This window comes from Alosa alosa, chromosome 16 (genome assembly GCF_017589495.1).
Source record: "Alosa alosa isolate M-15738 ecotype Scorff River chromosome 16, AALO_Geno_1.1, whole genome shotgun sequence".
NCBI classification, from domain to species: Eukaryota; Metazoa; Chordata; class Actinopteri; order Clupeiformes; family Clupeidae; genus Alosa; species Alosa alosa.
In genome coordinates this window covers 2,900,283-2,922,935 of record NC_063204.1, presented here as the reverse complement: position 1 = coordinate 2,922,935, position 22,653 = coordinate 2,900,283, and the positions used below count along the sequence as shown (strand labels likewise).

Below are 22,653 nucleotides of genomic sequence, written 5' to 3'. Positions count from 1 at the left end.
GCGAGGTGTAGCAGAATAGGGGAACACCGCTGCCGGGCATTCAGAACAGAACACAGACAAGTCATGGGCACAGACAAGTCATGGGCACAGACAAGTCATGGGCACCGTATCAAATCAGCATGGCTAGAAGAAATCATGACATCTGCCGAACCAGAAAACTATCAGAAACTAGGAATCGTAAAATAAGCGTTTTTAACGGTGATGAAACCTGCATTCCTTGTTCTGGTTCACGAAGGATAAAAACGCTGCTCATTCCTGCAGGACACCCACCGACACAGAGTTCCTCTGCGCTGCTCATACAGCAGGAGAGATATAACCGTGAGATCAAGGACTCCACTCCTTGGGAGTAGCCGTGCTGATAAAACTCTGGGTCTGGCCAGGGCCCAAACGTTTGGGCGAGAGATGAGAGGAGCAGCGCGAGGTGCGGAGAGGTGGCCGTAAGGCCCCGTAAGCCCCACAGCTGTGCTGCCCGGAGTCAGGAACAGCTGGAGAGATTAACTACAATAAGCTCCGATCGCAGCCGGTCCCACATCATAGATACTAAGTGGAGGAGTTCACTCGCTCTAATCCACCTGGTTTTGCACCTCTCCCAAAAACTGTTATCTTGGAACGCTCTGGGATTCTCTTTTTTTTTTTTAAATCTCTCATGTTCTAAGAACATTAAATCCTTAAAGCTAACAAAGCCACAACAACAATGTTTGAATTTGTTTTTTTGTTTTTTTTTATATTAAACTGCAATATGTGAACTACACTAGAGCAACCAAAGTGAACTGATAATAAAATCAATCCCTTAAATAATGCCTTCAACAAAAGCACAGCTCACATCTCTCTCTCAACTCTCTCTGACATGGCGTGGTGTAGCGTGGCGTAGCGTGGTGAGGTGTAGCGTGGCGAGGTGTAGCGTGGCGTGGTGTAGCGTGGCGGTGTAGCGTGGCGAGGTGTAGCGTGGCGTGGTGTAGCGGGCGAGGTGTAGCGGGCGAGGTGTAGCGTGGCGTGGCGTGGTGGCGTGGCGTGGCGTGGCGTGGCGTGGCGTGGCGTGGCGTGGTGTGGCGTGGTGTAGCGTGGCGAGGTGTAGCGTGGCGGTGTAGCGTGGCGGTGTAGCGTGGCGTGGCGTGGTGTAGCGTGGCGTGGTGTAGCGTGGCGGGCGTGGTGTAGCGGGCGAGGTGTAGCGTGGCGGTGTAGCGTGGCGGTGTAGCGTGGCGGGCGTGGCGTGGTGTAGCGGGCGAGGTGTAGCGGGCGGTGTAGCGTGGCGTGGTGTGGCGTGGCGTGGTGTAGCGGGCGGTGTAGCGTGGCGGTGTAGCGTGGCGTGGCGTGGTGTAGCGGGCGAGGTGTAGCGTGGCGAGGTGTGGCGTGGCGGTGTAGCGTGGCGTGGCGAGGTGTAGCGTGGCGAGGTGTAGCGTGGCGTGGTGTAGCGTGGCGTGGTGTAGCGTGGCGAGGTGCCCGTATCGGTGGGAGTCTAGAGAGCTAAACAGAGATATTTGCTCTACCATCCGTAACGTATTTTCAACTTTTCAACTAGGGCTGCACAATTAATCGCGTAGAGTCGCGGGAGAGGCGGCATGGAGTCGCAGAAGAGGTGGCGCTGTTATCAGCTTCATTACAAACAGCCAGCTGTCGCACTGTGTCTCCAGCAGCCTGGTCGTGGCATCAGGTGTCCCATGGCCTGGAACTGGACGCGGGTAGCAATAAATGCCCTCCCATGGTGCAGGGTCAACCAGACCGACAGAGGAACCGGGACATGTTTACAGTAATAAAACAAGATTATTTCAGTCCGTCCGAAAGCTCTAGCCATAGACGTCTTATTGAGTTGGGCACAACTTTATTGAGGATGAGCCTGGGGGGGTTGATGTGTTATGTATCAACCAATGGCAGGACGACAGAAGCACGACACCAAAAGTGTATTGGTGAAGACTCCAAATGTCCTGCCTTCATATTGTCATCACCTCCCCTGGAAGGCAAGGCACTGAGGCCTCCCATACAGGTCCTTCTCATGTGCCGGTGTTGCTCGTTACAACGCAAGTTTTTACGCTTCGGACTAGCGCAGAGTGAGGCGGCGTCGGGAGAGGCCAGCGGAGTGAGGCGGCGTCGGGAGAGGCCAGCGGAGTGAGGCAAGCGGGAAGTGCTGCAGAGGTGGTTGCAGAGGCGGGGGTCTGAAGTGCCCCTGCTGATGTGCACAGTGCACACATCCATCAGCTCCTCCAGTGTGTATATGCAAAGCGACCTCCATAAAGCAGGCTGACCCACATATGGCCCTCTCCATCACTGCCTCCCCTCGGCCAGAGGGAGCGCGGAAACCATGCCACACACACACACACAGCACCGTGCCACAGTGACACACACACACACACACACACACACAGCACCGTGCCACAGTTACACACACAGCACCGTGCCACAGTTAGACACACACACACACACACACACACACACACACACAGCACCGTGCCACAGTTACCGGCGTGTTTTAACAGCTGTGTTCAGGAGGCCGCTGGGGTTTGGCTTCCCAATTTTACTAGCCCCCTCTCCTCACCTCTCCTCTTCTCCTCCTCTCCTCCCCTCTGCTCCTCCTGTTCTCTCCTCTCCAAGCCCTCCCTCTCCTCCCTTCTCCTCCTCTCCGCTCATCCTCTCTGCTCCTCCTCTCCTCTCCCCCTTTCTCCTCTCCTCCCATGCTCTCTTCTCCTCCTCTGTCCTCTCCTCTCCCCTTTCCTCTCCTCCTCGGTCCTCTCCTCTCCTCTCCCCCTTTCCTCCTCTGTCCTCTCCTCTCCCCTCTCCTCCCCTCTCCTCTCCTCTCCTCCCTGGCCCTGCTGCAGAGGCCCAACACCAGCGAGCGGGTCAAGACTGACCCTGGGGATGGAGGTGAAGCTCAAGGTGACCGCTGGCTGGGAGGCACAGCAGAATGGAAAGCAGGAAAACATGGCCTTCATCACTCACTCACACGCTCTCCCTCTCTCTACTTTTCTCCCCATCTTTCAATAGAGAACAGATAAACACGCACTCTCCCTTCCGTTCTCTCCTCTCCCTCTCCTTCTCTCTCTCTCTCCATCTGCCTCTGTAGCGTTGATTACTACAGATCCTTCTCTGCTCTCCGCTCCGATCGCTGTTATCAGCTTCATTACAAACAGCCAGCTGTCGCACTGTGTCTCCAGCAGCCTGGTCGTGGCATCAGGTGTCCCATGGCCTGGAACTGGACGCGGGTAGCAATAAATGCCCTCCCATGGTGAAGGGTCAACCAGACCGACAGAGGAACCGGGACATGTTTACAATAATAAAACAAGATTATTTCAGTCCGTCCGAAAGCTCTAGCCATAGACGTCTGATTGAGTTGGGCACAACTTTATTGAGGATGAGCCTGGGGGGGGTTGATGTGTTATGTATCAACCAATGGCAGGACGACAGAAGCACGACACCAAAAGTGTATTGGTGAAGACTCCAAATGTCCTGCCTTCACATTGTCAAGGCAAGGCACTGAGGCCTCCCATACAGGTCCTTCTCATGTGCCGGTGTTGCTCGTTACAACGCAAGTTTTTACGTTTAAGACTAGCTCATTCCTGAGTGCCTGAGATGTTTGTTAGAGTACAAGTTTAAACGTTTAAGAGTAACTCATTCCTGAGTGCCTGTGTTGTTCGTTAGAGTGTGAGTTTAAACGTTTAAGAGTAACTTATTCCTGGGTGCCTGTGTTAATCGTTACAACGCAAGTTTAAACGTTTAAGACTAACTCATTCCTGAGTGCCTGTGTTGATCGTTAGAGTGAGAGTTTAAACGTTTAAGACTAACTCATTCCTGAGTGCCTGTGTTGTTCGTTAGAGTGAGAGTTTAAACGTTTAAGACTAACTCATTCCTGAGTGCCTGTGTTGTTCGTTAGAGTGTGAGTTTAAACGCTTAAGAGTAACTCATTCCTGAGTGCCTGAGATGTTTGTTAGAGTACAAGTTTAAACGCTTAAGACTAACTCATTCCTGAGTGCCTGTGTTGTTCGTTAGAGTGTGAGTTTAAACGCTTAAGACTAACTCATTCCTGAGTGCCTGAGATGTTTGTTAGAGTACAAGTTTAAACGCTTAAGACTAACTCATTCCTGAGTGCCTGAGATGTTTGTTAGAGTACAAGTTTAAACGCTTAAGAGTAACTCATTCCTGAGTGCCTGAGATGTTTGTTAGAGTACAAGTTTAAACGCTTAAGACTAACTCATTCCTGAGTGCCTGTGTTGTTCGTTAGAGTGTGAGTTTAAACGCTTAAGACTAACTCATTCCTGAGTGCCTGTGTTGTTCGTTAGAGTGTGAGTTTAAACGCTTAAGACTAACTCATTCCTGAGTGCCTGTGTTGATCGTTAGAGTGAGAGTTTAAACGCTTAAGACTAACTCATTCCTGAGTGCCTGAGATGTTTGTTAGAGTACAAGTTTAAACGCTTAAGAGTAACTCATTCCTGAGTGCCTGAGATGTTTGTTAGAGTACAAGTTTAAACGCTTAAGACTAACTCATTCCTGAGTGCCTGAGATGTTTGTTAGAGTACAAGTTTAAACGCTTAAGAGTAACTCATTCCTGAGTGCCTGAGATGTTTGTTAGAGTACAAGTTTAAACGCTTAAGAGTAACTCATTCCTGAGTGCCTGAGATGTTTGTTAGAGTACAAGTTTAAACGCTTAAGAGTAACTCATTCCTGAGTGCCTGTGTTGATCGTTAGAGTGAGAGTTTAAACGCTTAAGAGTAACTCATTCCTGAGTGCCTGAGATGTTTGTTAGAGTACAAGTTTAAACGCTTAAGAGTAACTCATTCCTGAGTGCCTGTGTTGATCGTTAGAGTGAGAGTTTAAACGCTTAAGACTAACTCATTCCTGAGTGCCTGTGTTGATCGTTAGAGTGAGAGTTTAAACGCTTAAGAGTAACTCATTCCTGAGTGCCTGTGTTGATCGTTAGAGTGAGAGTTTAAACGCTTAAGAGTAACTCATTCCTGAGTGCCTGAGATGTTTGTTAGAGTACAAGTTTAAACGCTTAAGACTAACTCATTCCTGAGTGCCTGAGATGTTTGTTAGAGTACAAGTTTAAACGCTTAAGACTAACTCATTCCTGAGTGCCTGAGATGTTTGTTAGAGTACAAGTTTAAACGCTTAAGACTAACTCATTCCTGAGTGCCTGAGATGTTTGTTAGAGTACAAGTTTAAACGCTTAAGAGTAACTCATTCCTGAGTGCCTGAGATGTTTGTTAGAGTACAAGTTTAAACGCTTAAGACTAACTCATTCCTGAGTGCCTGAGATGTTTGTTAGAGTACAAGTTTAAACGCTTAAGACTAACTCATTCCTGAGTGCCTGTGTTGATCGTTAGAGTGAGAGTTTAAACGCTTAAGAGTAACTCATTCCTGAGTGCCTGAGATGTTTGTTAGAGTACAAGTTTAAACGCTTAAGACTAACTCATTCCTGAGTGCCTGAGATGTTTGTTAGAGTACAAGTTTAAACGCTTAAGAGTAACTCATTCCTGAGTGCCTGTGTTGATCGTTAGAGTGAGAGTTTAAACGCTTAAGACTAACTCATTCCTGAGTGCCTGTGTTGTTCGTTAGAGTGTGAGTTTAAACGCTTAAGACTAACTCATTCCTGAGTGCCTGTGTTGATCGTTAGAGTGAGAGTTTAAACGCTTAAGAGTAACTCATTCCTGAGTGCCTGAGATGTTTGTTAGAGTACAAGTTTAAACGCTTAAGACTAACTCATTCCTGAGTGCCTGTGTTGATCGTTAGAGTGAGAGTTTAAACGCTTAAGAGTAACTCATTCCTGAGTGCCTGAGATGTTTGTTAGAGTACAAGTTTAAACGCTTAAGAGTAACTCATTCCTGAGTGCCTGTGTTGATCGTTAGAGTGAGAGTTTAAACGCTTAAGACTAACTCATTCCTGAGTGCCTGAGATGTTTGTTAGAGTACAAGTTTAAACGCTTAAGAGTAACTTATTCCTGGGTGCCTGTGTTAATCGTTACAACGCAAGTTTAAACGCTTAAGAGTAACTCATTCCTGAGTGCCTGTGTTGATCGTTAGAGTGAGAGTTTAAACGCTTAAGAGTAACTTATTCCTGGGTGCCTGTGTTAATCGTTACAACGCAAGTTTAAACGCTTAAGACTAACTCATTCCTGAGTGCCTGAGATGTTTGTTAGAGTACAAGTTTAAACGCTTAAGAGTAACTCATTCCTGAGTGCCTGTGTTGATCGTTAGAGTGAGAGTTTAAACGCTTAAGACTAACTCATTCCTGAGTGCCTGAGATGTTTGTTAGAGTACAAGTTTAAACGCTTAAGAGTAACTCATTCCTGAGTGCCTGAGATGTTTGTTAGAGTACAAGTTTAAACGCTTAAGAGTAACTCATTCCTGAGTGCCTGAGATGTTTGTTAGAGTACAAGTTTAAACGCTTAAGACTAACTCATTCCTGAGTGCCTGAGATGTTTGTTAGAGTACAAGTTTAAACGCTTAAGACTAACTCATTCCTGAGTGCCTGTGTTGATCGTTAGAGTGAGAGTTTAAACGCTTAAGAGTAACTCATTCCTGAGTGCCTGAGATGTTTGTTAGAGTACAAGTTTAAACGCTTAAGACTAACTCATTCCTGAGTGCCTGAGATGTTTGTTAGAGTACAAGTTTAAACGCTTAAGAGTAACTCATTCCTGAGTGCCTGTGTTGATCGTTAGAGTGAGAGTTTAAACGCTTAAGACTAACTCATTCCTGAGTGCCTGTGTTGATCGTTAGAGTGAGAGTTTAAACGCTTAAGAGTAACTCATTCCTGAGTGCCTGTGTTGTTCGTTAGAGTGTGAGTTTAAACGCTTAAGACTAACTCATTCCTGAGTGCCTGAGATGTTTGTTAGAGTACAAGTTTAAACGCTTAAGACTAACTCATTCCTGAGTGCCTGTGTTGGAGCGTCAAGTAATGCAAATTAAAATGAACATAATGCAAGTAATATGAAGAATTGCCCGCCGTTACCACAACCAATAACTTGACCAATAAGATTGGTTGATTTAGATTATTTGGTGGTGTTACTCCAGTCATTTTAAGATTTCATTTCAGTTTGCTGAATTTTCAGTTAATACAAGTGAAAAAGAAAAACATCATGGAAATAGCTAACCTTAGTAGCTTACTAAAAACTAATAATTCTGATACAAATTGATTGGTAATGCCATTTCTGATGAATGAACAAAACCATTGCCATAATACAACTTAACACTTTCGCCATAAAATGTTAAGGTCAAAATAATTTGTACTGTCAGATACACCCTGAATGTCTGGCTAATTTATTGATGACCGGTCCCAGCATGTCAGAGTGGTCCTGCATCTCCACTTTTTCCTTCGCATGTTACAGCTTTTCACTGTACAGCAGAGACCGCGGGCCAAAAAGAGCGCAGAGATCTGGTTTGTGTGTCCGGTCGTCTGCGGTTACTCACTCTGCTGGAACTGGATGCAGGACGACGTCGAGGACGCGGGAGCGGTCACCACGGCAACGAGAGGTTTCCCCGCCGCCGACTTCCGCCCCCTCTGCGCGGGACAGTGGCTGTTGGCCTTCTTGTTCTTCCCTTCGGCAGCCTTCACGTCTGCCCCTGGGCCCGTACCCATGCCCGTGCCTGTGCCCTCCTTGCCCCCGGCCCCCGCGTGGGTGGACACTTCCTGGAAGTTGGCGGTGGTGAAACGGGCGCTGCTGTCTTCCATGCGCTTCTGCACGGGTCCCGACATGGATGACACCGGACCTGCACTGCTGCTGCCACTGTTGTAGCTCTACGGGGATTAAAGCAACACCAAAGAGTTTTTTGTACCTTAAAATAATGTTTCCAAAATGGTTTCAGTGGTTTATCAACTCACTTCTGCATTCGCTTTGCGGCCCTCTATCGGCCTATATCCTCTATCTATATAACCGCACTATGTAAGTTTGCCAGATCGGGTAGCGGATCTGTAGTTCGATTGAATGAGACATAAGAAACTACAAATTTGACTTGCATGATGTCGCAATACATCGTACTTTCATAAAATCATGCAACATATTCTACCTTGTCTGTGGACATTGTTATTTGCAAAGCCGGAGCTGGATAAACAAATAGCGTGCGTGCGACAAAGGAAAAGTTCTTTGGTGTTGCTTTAAGGAGCCGAGAATGAGTCAATACTCAGATTAAAATAAATTACTTTGGTCGATATTCACATTAAAAAAAAATCGATGCCATTCAGTCCAAGGTCCAGCAGTAGTTGGAATGACTAAAAAATCATCATAATGTGATTAAGTCATATTTTCCTCATAGCAGACAGCATGTGCTGTCTGTAGACAAGTCTTCATGCACTGACTTTCCACATGTTCACATATCAGACACTTAACAATGGTCATAACTTATATTCTAGGAGGTAGAAATCAATTAAAATGTATAAGTGCCTCTATCTAGAATTACGTATAGTGTGTATAGTACAAGCACACATGTGCAGTGCAGAACCGCATGTTCTTAACGTGACGGGCATAGCAACGCAGACTTGGCCGGTTCTCATGTAAAAATAAACCTGCTCACCTTCTCAGAAGTGACCATGAGATGACCCTGGACAAGTGAGGGGGAGAGCTCCAGAGATTTCTTGTGCTTTGGTTTGTGGCGGTCTCGTTCTTTGTGTTTCTGCAGGTCAACACACAAACACACAGGACAGAGTGTTACTGAGAAGAGAGATCTAGGACAGGGATGGAGGCCAAACGGAAAAGGCCACTTTTTTCCTTCCTCCCCTCAAAGGAGAACATGGGTCATCTTCTCTGCATTCAAAATCATGAAAGCACATACTAGTTAACAAGAAATAACAAATAAACAAAAATATTCCTGACTGGCCCACACAGATCAGAATAAGCTACAACTCCATGTCTTTCCGAACCCTCGAACAATCACCACCGTCAGTGAAGAGTTTTTTTTTTTTTTTTTTTTTTTTTAAGAACTGTGAGTAATGATGTTCCTTACAGCTGGATGTGAGAGATTTCACTCAATCCCTGACTGGACCATCAGCTCCACACAGCTCAATTTACACTGCTGCTTCTGTGACACAGCCTCGTCGAGCTGACACTCACTAAGGACAGGGAGGTGGGGGTGGGGCGAACGAATTCACACCTCATGTTCCAATCGAACACCTCCAGCCCCTTCCTCCTCTGATCTTCAGACCAGAGCTGTGAAATTATGCAGCTCTCCTCAAAGACACCAGCGAATGTATTTGCACATTCTGTGGCGGCTCTGTCAATGCTGGCGCCATGGTTACTAGTGGTTACTCCCCCCACTGCTCCGTCAGCTATAATCAACAATTATGACACTGGAACTGATAACGGTTTGCCCTCGCTTCCTGTGCAAGTGCCAAGATCAGCCCCTGTGGTCTGTGTGAGTGTGTGTGACTGTACGAGATATGCCATTTCTTTCACAATGACCATCACTTGGAGAAAAAAAAAAAAACTGGTCAGTGTGTTTATTTTGGGGAGTTTTACATCCAAAAAACAAGAGTTTTGAATAAAAAAAATAAAGAAAAGAATAGCACTTTCTTCAAGAATAGCAAAAATTGTCGACCCCTGAAGTAATCTAAATCAAAATCAAAAATCAAAATCTAAATGTGGTATGTGTTTGTTGTTTGTTTGTTGTTTCTCTGGTGTAGTTTCCCTGGTCTACTCAGACCTACTCTGTGTAGGCAAAGGGCCAGTAGAGACCTGGTCAATGTTATTCTCCGGCAGGCCCATAGGCTTCAACGGTTGATAAAGCAGACCCATGCAGCCTGTCTGCACCTGACCGATCCCCCATAATGCACCACTCTCACCAACCACTGCCTCATTGCCTACCTCCTCCAACACAGGGGAACCATACAATTTTGTCCCATTCGACAGACTGGGTTAGGGCCCAACACTGGCGTGCCATGTTTGCATTGTGGAGGTTGCAGCCGAGAAGCAGATGAAAAGCTATGTGATAAAAATGTGTTTATTTGGCATCCGCCAAACAAACAAACAAAGACCAAATGTTGAAGCAATTTGTACACCACCATCGCTACAGCGGCGCATAATGAAAACACAACGTCGCTGCACAACACAAACAGAAGACAAAAGATCCAACGATGGAAAAGGTCCTTAGGTAGAATAGGTATGCTAGAAAAGGGTCTTTTGACAGACGCCAGACATGGCTCTTTCTCTTTCGCTAACGCCGGAGCGGAAGCAGGAATCCCTTCGTCCTAATTAACATTCCTCCGAAGGGGCGCTGACGGACGGGGCACCGGTGTGCGGGGCTCCATGGTCCGCCGCGATAGCCGCTCGACGCCCCGGACCGGCCAGAAGCTCTGCGCACGTCATCACTAAAGAGCCGAAGGTGTTTTATCGAGCGGTCACCAAGCGAATAATTAGAGATCATTTGCCATCCAGAAATGGACGGCCGTGTTTCAGCGAGCCACAAAAGATGAATAGAGTGTGAGGTTCAATAGATGGATTGTTTTTCCCCCACTCCGCTCCCCCTGTTGTTCCTGTCAGACCAGCCAGCAGTGGGAACGAGCAAATGGGACGAAGATAATTATCATGATTTATCAACGCCTGCAGCAGGTTGGTGAATTTGGGGAATCTTTTTAAAAGCCGCACCGTGGCAAGACAACTCTCTCACTCCCTCCCTCCCTCCCTCGCTCGCTCACTCACTCACTCACTAGCTACAGGCCATGTGGATTAAAATTCCACTTGCCAAAACACAAAACAAAACAAAACAAAACAAAAATGAAAGACTAAAGAAAATGGCATGTAATGCTCACCATACAAAATCATGCCTTAAAAAAAAAAAAAACTCACTGCCTAGAAACAGCCGGCTAACAGAATTCTTGTGAACGGGGCATACTTTTTTTGAGATAGGGAAGGGAGGGGCGAAGCCATTGTGATTTGGCTCCAGGGTTTGGAATTAGCTAGGTATACATCTGAGCTCAGTGCCCCCTGACCCCTGGGAAGTGAGGTAGGGGGATGGGGGAGCCTTTGCTAATGCAAATGAGACGTGGCAACAAAAGCCAGGGCAGGAGGGGCCGCCCGACCCAACCAGAGGGCTTTTGAGGGAACACAAGCCCCCATTCTCCTCCAGCTTCCTCCTGCATACTCACAAAATAAGAGGATCACCACGTCATTGGCATATTTCAAGATTAACCTACAACAAATATCGCAAGCGAGCGCGGCGTTGAATATCGTCTAGAGGTGCCGTCTGTTCTCATCACAAAATCTTCGTCACCATTTAGGGTCAATTTTAGAGGTATTTAAAAAAAAAAAAAAAAAAAAAAACATTAAAAAGAAAGATTAAAATGGCTTTCAAAAATTTGCCCTAAATAATGTGTAGTGACTGAAACTTACTGTAAAAAAAAAAACATTATTCTGGAACATTAACTGGCATCATAAACCATTAATCTGTTTTACTGATCACTAGACTTAATAATCTTTTAATTTTTGACCTCAATATCCTTAATAATGTATTACTGTGAAATGGTACAATTTTGCTTCAAAATTCATGTCTTACAAAATAACAAAATGACAAATCCAGTGTCAAGTTATACATCAGTGAAATCCTCTTAAATCAAGTTTAACTGAACAATTCAATTAGAATGATGTGATAATAAAATTAAAATGCACAATTTCATGTGTCATTCGTCATTGTTTCAATAAACCAAGAGAACAGAAAATGATATAAAAGCACCATATATCTACCTAATGGGATGAGCAGACCAAACCAACTCTGCAATACAGTCTATGGTATGGATGACTTTTTCTAAGTCATAATGTAGAAAACAGAAAATGGCCAATGGTAGGTTGCTACAAACACAGGCAAAAAAAGAAAGAAAGAAAAATCATCGATGGAAATGCCTGACATGCACCTTTCTCTCACACATCCATCGAAGACTATGAAGTGTACATCTTTTGTCTTTTTGGCCATTTATTCAAACTAATGCAGTGATATGATGGGAATGTACATGGGCATAAAAGCACATTACATCCCCGAGCGGACATATTAGCCATCACTGCTGCAGTAATTGATAATGCTGTACAAATATGACTTAATTGAATTAGATGGGAAGGTTGAATAAGGTTGATCTGTGTGCATGTTCCATTCGATATGGCCGTGTCGGGAATACATCTCTGAGAAAATTGGTGGAACAAATGGCTGCTCTACCTATAAACACTGATTGCACATATTCAATGCGACTAAGGAGCATGACTGATTGCTTTCAGGGAAATCAAACGAGCATCTTTTTCGTAAAAAATCTATATGCAGCAACAACGAAAACACTGTAATCACTGTACATAATTAAGCACACTCAGTTTGGACCTTCCTGCTCCATTTAGGTGGCCCAATACGACATGCCTAAACTTGGCCTTCAGTTGGAGCATCCACTGCCTCACTACATAGCCCACTATTTAGTGAATAACGACTATATTTAAATACATACTATACATTCATATATAGTATACTATTAATGACTATATTTAAATACATACTATACATTCATATATAGTATAGTATTAATGTCGTGGATGAGTAGATGATGTTCCAAATGCAGGCTTAGACCCATTGTGCCTCAAACTACTGGGGTTCAAAAACTGTTATACGGCTGCAACAATTCAGTGATTACTTGATCAGTTGTCAACTATGATATAAATTGTCAGCTATTTTGGTAATTGACTAAACGGCTTGAGTAATTTTGAAGCAAAATACCTAAAAATTCTAATGCCAAGTTAGTACATTTTAATATGTTCTTGTTGTGTACTTAGTCCTCTATGACAAAAAAAGGTATTTGCGGACTTGCCGTGGGGTTTGGGAAACACTGATCAACATTTTGTCACCATTGTTTTTCATTTTATGAACCAAACAACTAACCGATTAATCTGAAAAAATAAAATAAAAAATCGACTATGAAAATAAGCCTTCGTCAAAGACCTAAACCCCCACCGTACTCACGGCCGTATCTATGCTTCCCTGTCTAAGTACACTTCATAGTGGGAGTGAGTGGAGAAAGGGCCAGGTTGGTGTGAGCATTATGTGTGGGGGCAGGAGGGGGAGGAGGAGGGGAGGGTAGGAGGGAGGCAGGAGGGGGTAGGGGGTAGGAGGGGAGGCAGGAGGGGGTAGGAGGCAGGAGGGGGGGCAGGAGGGGGGGCAGGAGGGGAGGCAGGAGGGGAGGCAGGAGGGGAGGGAGGGGGTAGGAGGCAGGAGGGGAGGCAGGAGGGGAGGCAGGAGGGGAGGGGGGGGGGGGCTGCCTTACCTTCTTGTCCTGGTCATGGTGTTTATCCAAAGAGTGAGAGGAGGAATCGCTTAAGCTTTGAGCCCTACTACCACGGCCTCTGCTCCTCCTCTAGAAGGTGAAAGAGGACAAAAAAAAAAATAATCTAGCTCCTGTCAAGAATAATATATAAAAAAAAAAAAAAATCAAATTGGCCTGAAACTGAGACATAAGAATGATTATATGGCTAAAAAAAAATAGAGCATAAAAATGTTTAACAGACAGTGTCATTAAAACAATGCTGTTGAAAACAAGAGCAAGAGACTCAAAGAGGAGATGCACTTCCAGATGCACCTCTTGGAAGCTGTGGGGTAAAAAAAGCCGATTCCTTTTCACCAGTGGTACCACTAGCCTATTTAAATAATCTGAGGCTGTTCATCTCCATGTACCCTGTTCAACAAGGAAAAGAAATTGCAACAGGATGTTTTTTCAAGAGTTTTTTTCACTCCTACACTGGTCTATTGTTCATTCAGTTGGAAGACACCACCAAAGATGAGCCTGTTGGACAAGGAGGACTCTGAAGGTGCTTGGAGACAAGATCAGGAGAGGAAACACTTTCTGCACAAATAAATCAAAAACCAAAACTAAAAAAAATATTTTGACTATAGCCTTTTGATTCCTGTTGCCCAACTCAGCCCAGTGTGCTGAGGCCCAATCAAATATCAGTTTCACAACAACGTTTCCTGCTTTTTCTCAATGACTGGATCACAGAGCTACACAAAGACAAAAAGAGAGAGCCGAAGATATTAGGGCCACAGAAACAGAATGTATAATGGCATCAATTACACACTCTAGCAGTGCGTGTGTGTGTGTGTGTGTGTGTGCGCGTGTGCGTGCGCGTGCGCGTGCGATATTGTGTGTGTGTCGATGATGCGTGTGCGTGTGTGCGTGCCTGCGTGTGTGTGTAGCGTGTTGTGTGTGTGTGTGTGTGTTGTGTTCGTGTGTGTGTGTGTGTGTGCGCGCGTGTGTGTGCGCGTGTGCGTGTGCGTGTGCGTGCGTGTGTGTGTGTGCGTGTGTGTGTGTGTGTGTGTGTGTGTTCGTATGTGTGTGTGTGTGTGTGTGTGTGTGTGTGTGTGTGTGTGTGTGTGTGTGTTTGTAAAAATATGATGACATTGACAATAACGTGACATTTAAATAGAATAATCAATATTGTGTAAATAATACAAATATGATAAAATTGTAAATAATAGTTAGTTAACCTTGTTGCCTCTTCACTATCAAAGTAGTGTAATGTTCTTGCCCTGCTTCTGTACGGTTACGGTAAGAGCTCTCCACCTCACTACTTATATGTAGACTGTAATTGATTTGCCCACAATTGTCATCATCATATTGCTATTATTATAATCATCATCATCATAATTATTATTTGTATTATTATAATCATCATCAACAACAACAATTTTCAATTGATATCAAAATAATATTGCATGTATGTTTTGCATGTAATTTTGTAGTACAAATTTGATCTGACAGCCCTGGCGTGGACACACCTCCACTCCAACCAATGGAAGTATCCCTGTCTGATCATTCATGATGAGAAAAAAAACTTCTGTAAAAAAAAAAAGGCTGTCATGCAAAATATACACTGACCAGACTAGTCACTGAAAGCTCTAGCTGTATTCATTGTCGACTTTCCAAACCGAAAATTACACTCGCCATTTCAACACTGGATAGGGGTACATGTTACATTTTAAAATTGTTGTTGAAGCTTGTGACCAAGACAAAATAGAGCAGGATGACGTAGAGATAAAGACGCTTGAACATCTGAGTTATGCAGAGGACAATACAGTTTTTAAAGGGGCTTGGGGCTCATTCAAGAGTAGGTTTGATATCAGAATCATGTAGGTCTGTCAGCCATGGGGAAAAAAGAAGATAAACGTCTCAAGGCTACATCTTGACCGTAATGGCGGAAGAAAAGCTCTAACTGCCTCTGCAACAACTAATGTCCGCTATACGTGGGCCGACAAGGACTACAGGCCCTTGACTACAGGTTGGTGAATACCACCTCAAACCACCAACCTACACGGCCCACTTAGCGCAAACCTACTGCTAGAGATCCGTTGAGCAGCTCTGCTGTCCTCATTCACACAAAGGGAGGACACTGGAGAGAGGCCCGCAAATAACGTTAAATCACGTTAACCTTGCAAATAATGTAGACTTTCACGGACAGACCTCATTTGCTCTGCGCCAGGTGAAGCACAACGCTTTTGCCAACTCGTTACTCGTCTACATAGACATGGCCGGCCGCACATTCATAATGCAAGGTTAGCGGCAGCACGCACAATGATTGGGGGTATACAACGGCACAATTGTCGATTCCAATCGACTGACAGGCACTACACACGGTCACAACGCAATTTCTAAAAGACTCAGAGGGCCTTGAGCCCGTAAGCTGGAGAAGCTGCATGGAAACAGAACAGAGACCCAACGCCCTGTTTCCATGCAGCACCAATCACCTCCACCTCCACCACCCCAACACACACACACTACCACCCCAACACACACACACACACTACCACCCCAACACCTAACCATCCCAGGATAAGGATCTGGGTGTGTGTGTGTGTGTGTATGTGTGTATGTGTGTATGTATGTATGTATGTATGTATGTATGTATGTATGTGTATGTATGTATGGTTGGTAGTTGGGGGCCAGTACTATGTGTGAGCCCTTTGTTAGGGGGCTGAGGGTGTTTTAAAGGGGGTAGTCATGGCTCAACACTGAAAAGCAGCAGGGGCATGCTCACCTCCTCTACACTTCTCCTCTCCTCCCCTCTCCTCTCCTCTCTTCCTCTCCTCTCCTCCCCTCTCCTCTCTTCCTCTCCTCTCTTCCTCCCCTCTCTTCCTCCCCTCCCCTCTCCTCCTCTCCTCTCTTCCTCTCCTCCCCTCTTCTCCTCCGGAACAGTGCAGCAGGCAGGAAGGAGAGCCGCTAAAGGCCAGCCACTGGGGGCGAAACCCAGGCCCTCCCCAGGGGGGGTTGGAGGGTTTTGAGAGAGAGAGAGAGAGAGAGAGAGAGAGAGAGAGAGAGAGAGAGAGAGAGAGAGAGAGGGGTATAGCAGGAAAGACAGAGAATCCTGGGGGGTAGTTAAAGGGGAGAGATGGCCGAGGAAAAGTATGAGAGAAAAAGAAAAAGAAAGAGAGCGATAGAGAGAGCAATAGAGAGAGAGAGCAATAGAGAGAGAGAGTGATAGAGAGCAATAGAGAGAGAGAGAGAGAGAGAGAGAGAGAGAGAGAGAGAGAGAGAGAGAGAGAGAGAGAGAGAGAGATCAACAGGATCCAGAGAGTCGATGAGATTACAGGGCTGAAGGAATTGAGATGGGGTGGGGGGGGGGGGGAGGCGGGGGCTTGATGACGGCTCTGCTTTCCTTTCAGAAGCCGCAACGGGACAAGAAACACGACTGGGACACGACCCACACTAGACACGACTGGGACACGATCCACACCGGATACGACTGGGACACGATCACGACTGGAACCACCGATCCCACACTAGACAACGACTGGGACACGATCGACTGGGACACCGATCCCACACAGGACACGACTGGGACCGCGATCCGCGACTGGGACCGCGACTGGGACCACGATCCACACTAGACACGACTGGGACACGATCACGACTGGGACACGATCCACACTAGACACGACTGGGACACGACTGGGACACGACTGGGACACAAACACGACTGGGACACGATCCACACTAGACACGACTGGGACACGAACACGACTGGGACACGATCCACACTAGACACGACTGGGACACGATCACGACTGGGACCACGATCCACACTAGACACGACTGGGACACGATCACGACTGGGACACGATCCACACTAGACACGACTGGGACACGATCCACACTAGACACGATCCACACTAGACACGACTGGGACACGAATGGGAGGCCATTTCAAATAAGGTACACTGAAGACAATGGAGAAAGAGCTTGTGCAATTCTGCTTGACATGCCAACATTTCCTAAGGACAGTCTCCACACATGCAAGAGCCTGTCGGGGTGGGTTCACCTACAGATCTAAGAATGAAAGGCATGATTAAACGCTTGGCAAAGAGGGTGGGAATTCACCTCCAGTGCGCTCGTGAAAACACAAGAATGTCTGGACACACAATACCCTTAAGACAACACACACAACAGAGAAACACACGATAGACTCTGGTGTATAAGAGAACACACTGGGAGTGAGGAAGAGGATGATTAGCGAGGAAGAGGAGGATTAGTGAGGAAGAGGAGATCTGAAAGCCATGAAACCTGCAGCTCCACACAGGACCGGAGAACAGGACTGCGGATTAGGCGCAGGCCTGTGGATCTGTCTGCATAAACACAATACACTCCGATATGATCAACAGAATGACAGGACTTCTGCGCTCTCAAATTCTCATCAATCTGGGATTAGACCGTTTCATTCTTATCTCATCTTTCTTACACTGCAGCAAAGGGGGAAAAAACAGTGATATTATTTTCTCTGTATCTGTGTGTGTGTGGAGTTTGAGAGATGGTGAAAGAAGCACAGTGGCCCCAGGACAGTTTAGACCTGTGTGTGTGTGTGTGTGTGTGTGTGTGTGTGTGTGTGTGTGTGTGTGTGGTAGGACACAGTGTAGCAGGACACAGCAGGAGGCTTACCAGTTTGCTGTAGTGGTACTTGCAGTAGCCGCAGTACTTGACGTTATCGGCGTCAGAGCCCTGCTCTTCGCACAGCAGTCCAGCAAACTGGGCACTGGGGGGGAAACAGGAAGCAGCGCGAGCGTGAGTTAAGTGCGCCACATACTCGACACACCCGACCTGTAGCGCGACAATGTAACGTCACCATTTATACTCGCGCGTCGTGGTCACGACACTAGTTGCAATATTCTCCTGAACAGAGGTGTCGCTGTTGTGAAAAAATTAACGCTAACTACGTTACACAGCAGAAGAAGCTGCATTAAGAAACACTAGTAGCAGAGAATGTAAACGGGCTCTGCTATTAGCTAGCCTCTGTGATGGTACTTCAGACTTTGGTTGCTACTATTCACAACTACCACCATCATTATCATCTAGTTTCCAAGGTGTGCGCACAGGTAGATAAATAGATAGATACTTTAGTCATCCCGAGGGAAATTTATAATAATTTTTATATTATTAAATTTATAAAAAATTAATAATTTAAACAGTTTAGTTAGCTGGCTAGCTAGCTAGCAGCTGGCTGAGTTTTTGTAATTTCCTGAAGTGGAAAGAGATTTTGTTCAGGCCTTAATAGATATCCTTTGTTTGAAAATAAATCGTTTCTATTCTTTCCTCTTAATTCCATGTGTTGCAACTCTCGCTGGTAACTTTATTAACTTATCCAGCAAACTATTACAAATTCCGACTGTAACAAAACACTGCAACTCGCTTGCCTCGAACTAGTCCATCTTCCTGTTTCGCCTTGTCGGCTTCGTCTGAAAAAAATGAGTGGTGTGCTACCTCGCTACCTGGCTAAAATCCTGGCGCCAGCAAGATCTACGTCATTTTGGCGTCCGCGATTGTCAGCGCTACCCGGTTCGGTGTCGTCGGTATGTAGAAGCTTATGTCGCCCTTTTCAAACATACATCCCATTATATCGGCAAGAAGACAAACGCTTGTTCGGACAACTTTGCTTGTTATTGTGATGTGTGATAAGTGATGTAAGTAGACCTTTAAAGCAACACCAAAGAACTTTCCCTTTGTCGTACGCACGCTATTTGTTTATCCAGCTCCGGCTTTGCAAATAACTATGTCCACAGACAAGGTAGAATATGTTGCATGATTTTATGAAAGTACCATGTATTGCGACATCAGATGCAAGTCAAATTTGTAGTTTCTTATGTCTCATTCCATCGAACTACAGATCCGCTACTCGATCTGGCAAACTTACATAGTGCGGTTATACCGATAGAGGGCCGCAAAGCGAATGCAGAAGTGCCGTTCACCCTGTTACGAGTTGATGAACCACTGAAACAATTTTGGAAACATTATTTTAAGGTACAAAAAACTCTTTGGTGTTGCTTTAAAATTTTAACCATTAACTGACACTACACAATGGTCTCATCACTGGCAAAAAGAGACCTCTAAGATTTGGTGTAAATTCATGACAGGTGAGATCAGGGCTTGTTTTGAGGCCCTGTGCGGTGCGGCGCCTCACCATGTGACGTGGAAGGCCTGGCGGCAGCCATGTTTGTTGCAGGTCATGCAGGCCCCAGTGGCAGCTTTGCTCTCTCGGCCCTGCTCCTCGCAGATGTAGCACGTCTACAAAGGAACGCCACGCACACACACACACAAGCGCACACACACGCACACACGCGCGCACACACACACACACACACACATGCGCACGCACACACAGCAATATCATACAGCCACAAAGAGAAGCGAGAAAAGGATTAATTCGATTGTGTGTGTGTATATGTGTGTATATATGAAGATGGGGGATGAGATGGGGGGGGGTTGTGTAGTGGGGGTTCAGTGCCGGCTGTTCTCCTGGCTTTCGTTCTGGTGCTCCGGCTGGCTGTTTTTCTCGGCTGCACGGTTAGTTAGGCGCCCGGGCTACGGCGGCTTGAGCCATGCGTCTCCCGCTCTCTGATGCCTGCCTTCCAAAGGCGCACGATTATCTGGGCCGTGATAAGCATGCCGTTTGAAATTGCTTCACAGCGGACGACTTGATAACCAGCGGAGCTGCATCCATCTCATCTCAGGGCCCGACTCGATATGGAGGCATTTCAAGCATGAGATTAAACCTGGCTCCAGGTAGCGTCGGGCCTCAGCCTCAAACACAAAGGAATTAGCACGTCTGGGTTTGCCTGATCACCACACCGCTATAGCTGTCTACAAGGAGAATCATATTTGTTTGCATTGAAGGTACTTGTCAGGTGGGGGAAGAATGTTTTTTTTCTGAGCCGACATAAGAGTAGGCGAAGAAAGAAAGGAACGAAGCAACTGGCACTTTCAGGGGCGTCTTTGTGATGGTGTGTATTCACCAACAAACTTTTGCTTACAATCTGATGTGTGAACGCAGGCTTAAAAACTCAAAGCACGTCATGAAGACTTGTCTGCGGACGAAAGTGTTTCTACGAGAATATTAGCATGAGTAGATCATGAGAATCTGGCTGGTGGCAGACCATCTCCTTGAGACAGGAAACATACTGGCGTTCAACATCCTGTGGCTCCATAAGCCAGGAGAGGCCCTGGTCCTGCTGCTGGACAGTTTACCTTGTTGTAGCGATCGTGGGGGACGGACGCCAGCACGATGGGCTCCATGGTGGACACGTTGGCAAACTCCACCTCTGGGATGTACAGAGCACAGACCACGTGTGCCCAGCCTGCAGAACACAACAGAACAGCACAACAGCACAGCTGAGCACACGCAGAGCCACATCACACTGAACTGGACTGGACTGGACTGGACTGGACATGGACCAACTCTTCAGCAGGTATGGTCACATCTGTGTGACCAGAATGTTGCCAAATGAACGTTCTAAAGAATATCTGGGTTCATTAAATTCAACATGGAATTTTAGAACCTAAAATTGTTGCAGAATGGAATCTTTTGCAAGAATGTTCCAAACTCCCCTGCTGAAGGGGGACCCTAGCCCAAGACTAAAAGCATTCTTCCCCAATGGAGACTTTCATTGAAGTTTGCCTTTAGTCTACGACTAAGCATAATCCATGGATGGGAATCTGGTCCGGAATGTTTTTTTTTTAATACACATTTTAGACATGCTGTCTGACTCATCTTAGATGTGGCTTATGGCTACTACACACATACACTACAAGAGTAATGACAAACAGTGAACTTTCAATTAAAAAAAACATGGGAGAAGATTACACATCAAACAATGAATAAATAAGCCTGAATGATCAAAGCAATCTCCCAGAATACATTTTACAGTGACAAACTGTCCCCCCACCCACGTTACCATGCCTACCCTCTGAACACAAAAACTAACATGACATCATAGCATGTATGCTAAGACAGAACATTCATAGGAAGCCTTCCCCACACACACACACACACACACAGTGCAGAAGTGGTATGACGACAGCATCGTGCCGCAGTGGGAGCTGCATGCTGGAGCATGACGGGGGAACACGGGCGCACCAGAGAGAGCAGCAGCACACACGAAGGAGAGAGCAGCAGCACGCCACCTACCGCCACCAGCCACACGAAGGAGAGAGCAGCAGCACGCCACCTACCAACACACGCCACACGAAGGAGAGCAGCAGCACGCCACCTACCGCCACCAGCCACACGAAGGAGAGAGCAGCAGCACGCCACCTACCGCCACCAGCCACACGAAGGAGAGAGCAGCAGCACGCCACCTACCAACACACGCCACACGAAGGAGAGAGCAGCAGCACGCCACCTACCGCCACCAGCCACATGAAGGAGAGAGCAGCAGCACGCCACCTACCGCCACCAGCCACATGAAGGAGAGAGCAGCAGCACGCCACCTACCAACACACGCCACACGAAGGAGAGAGCAGCAGCACGCCACCTACCGCCACCAGCCACACGAAGGAGACCTCCCGCCTCCTACCGCCAACACACGCCTCCTACCACCACCACACGCCTCCTACCACCAACACACGCCTCCTACCACCAACACACGCCTCCTACCACCACCACACGCCTCCTACCACCAACACACGCCTCCTACTGCCACCAGCCACACGAAGGAGAGAGCCGGCGCCCACAGCAGCACGCACCCTACCGCCTTCTACCGCCAACACACGCCTCCCGCCTCCTACCGCCAACACACGCCTCCCGCCTCCTACCAACACACGCATCCCGCCTCCTACCAACACACGCCAAACTCTCTGTGTGCACGCCGCGGGCAGGACGGGCACCACCAGCGCTGAGCTGCCCACACGCCCCCAGCGTACACATCACATTAAAACATTACGGCTCCAACTACTGTAATAACCCCATACCCACAGCTGCTGACTGCAGAACCACAAAACCACAAGACAATACTCTACAAGTGTGTGTGTGGAGTATTAAAACTCTCTCTCGCTCTCTCGCTCTCCTGCTCTCTCTCTCTCTCATCAGAGGGAGCAATAGCAAAGGCTAAACTTAAAGTTGAACCCCTGAACTGTCTTTGACCCCGGCGCACTGGGGCAGATGGGGCTTGTTGTTGTTTTGAAGTCCCTCCAAGAATCCCGCAGAAGCCAATAAAAAGTGGCCGTAAAACCCTCAGCGCACACCAAAGAGTCCCTCCCCCCGGCTCTGTTTACGCGCAAGTCCCAAAAAAAAAAAAGAAGAAAGGAGGAAAGGAAAGAAAAAATTATTTTCACATCCACCGTGTGTCACAGCACCCATCTCTCACATCCGTCTGCACTGTCCATTTCCCCGGTCCCCTGTCCCCCCACGGACAGCCCCCACGCCGTGTCCCCCTCTCAGCGCTCGGGGAAGCCCTC

General features: G+C 46.7%; 1 protein-coding gene across 1 annotated transcript in view; it reads right to left on the bottom strand.

Annotated features, from left to right (window-relative positions):
• Positions 1 to 22,653, bottom strand: part of mllt10 (MLLT10 histone lysine methyltransferase DOT1L cofactor) — a 76,605-nt gene that overhangs the window by 41,822 nt on the left and 12,130 nt on the right. Inside the window, exons 4-12 of the mRNA XM_048266951.1 lie at positions 20,446 to 20,555; positions 19,382 to 19,485; positions 17,866 to 17,959; positions 13,207 to 13,296; positions 8,496 to 8,594; positions 7,395 to 7,722; positions 1,037 to 1,456; positions 318 to 465; positions 1 to 29 (exon numbers count right to left, since the gene is read on the bottom strand). The exon at positions 1 to 29 is cut by the window's left edge and continues 88 nt beyond it. Coding sequence (XP_048122908.1) covers positions 1 to 29; positions 318 to 465; positions 1,037 to 1,456; positions 7,395 to 7,722; positions 8,496 to 8,594; positions 13,207 to 13,296; positions 17,866 to 17,959; positions 19,382 to 19,485; positions 20,446 to 20,555 — 1,422 coding nt within the window. The remainder of the gene's footprint in view (positions 30 to 317; positions 466 to 1,036; positions 1,457 to 7,394; positions 7,723 to 8,495; positions 8,595 to 13,206; positions 13,297 to 17,865; positions 17,960 to 19,381; positions 19,486 to 20,445; positions 20,556 to 22,653) is intronic.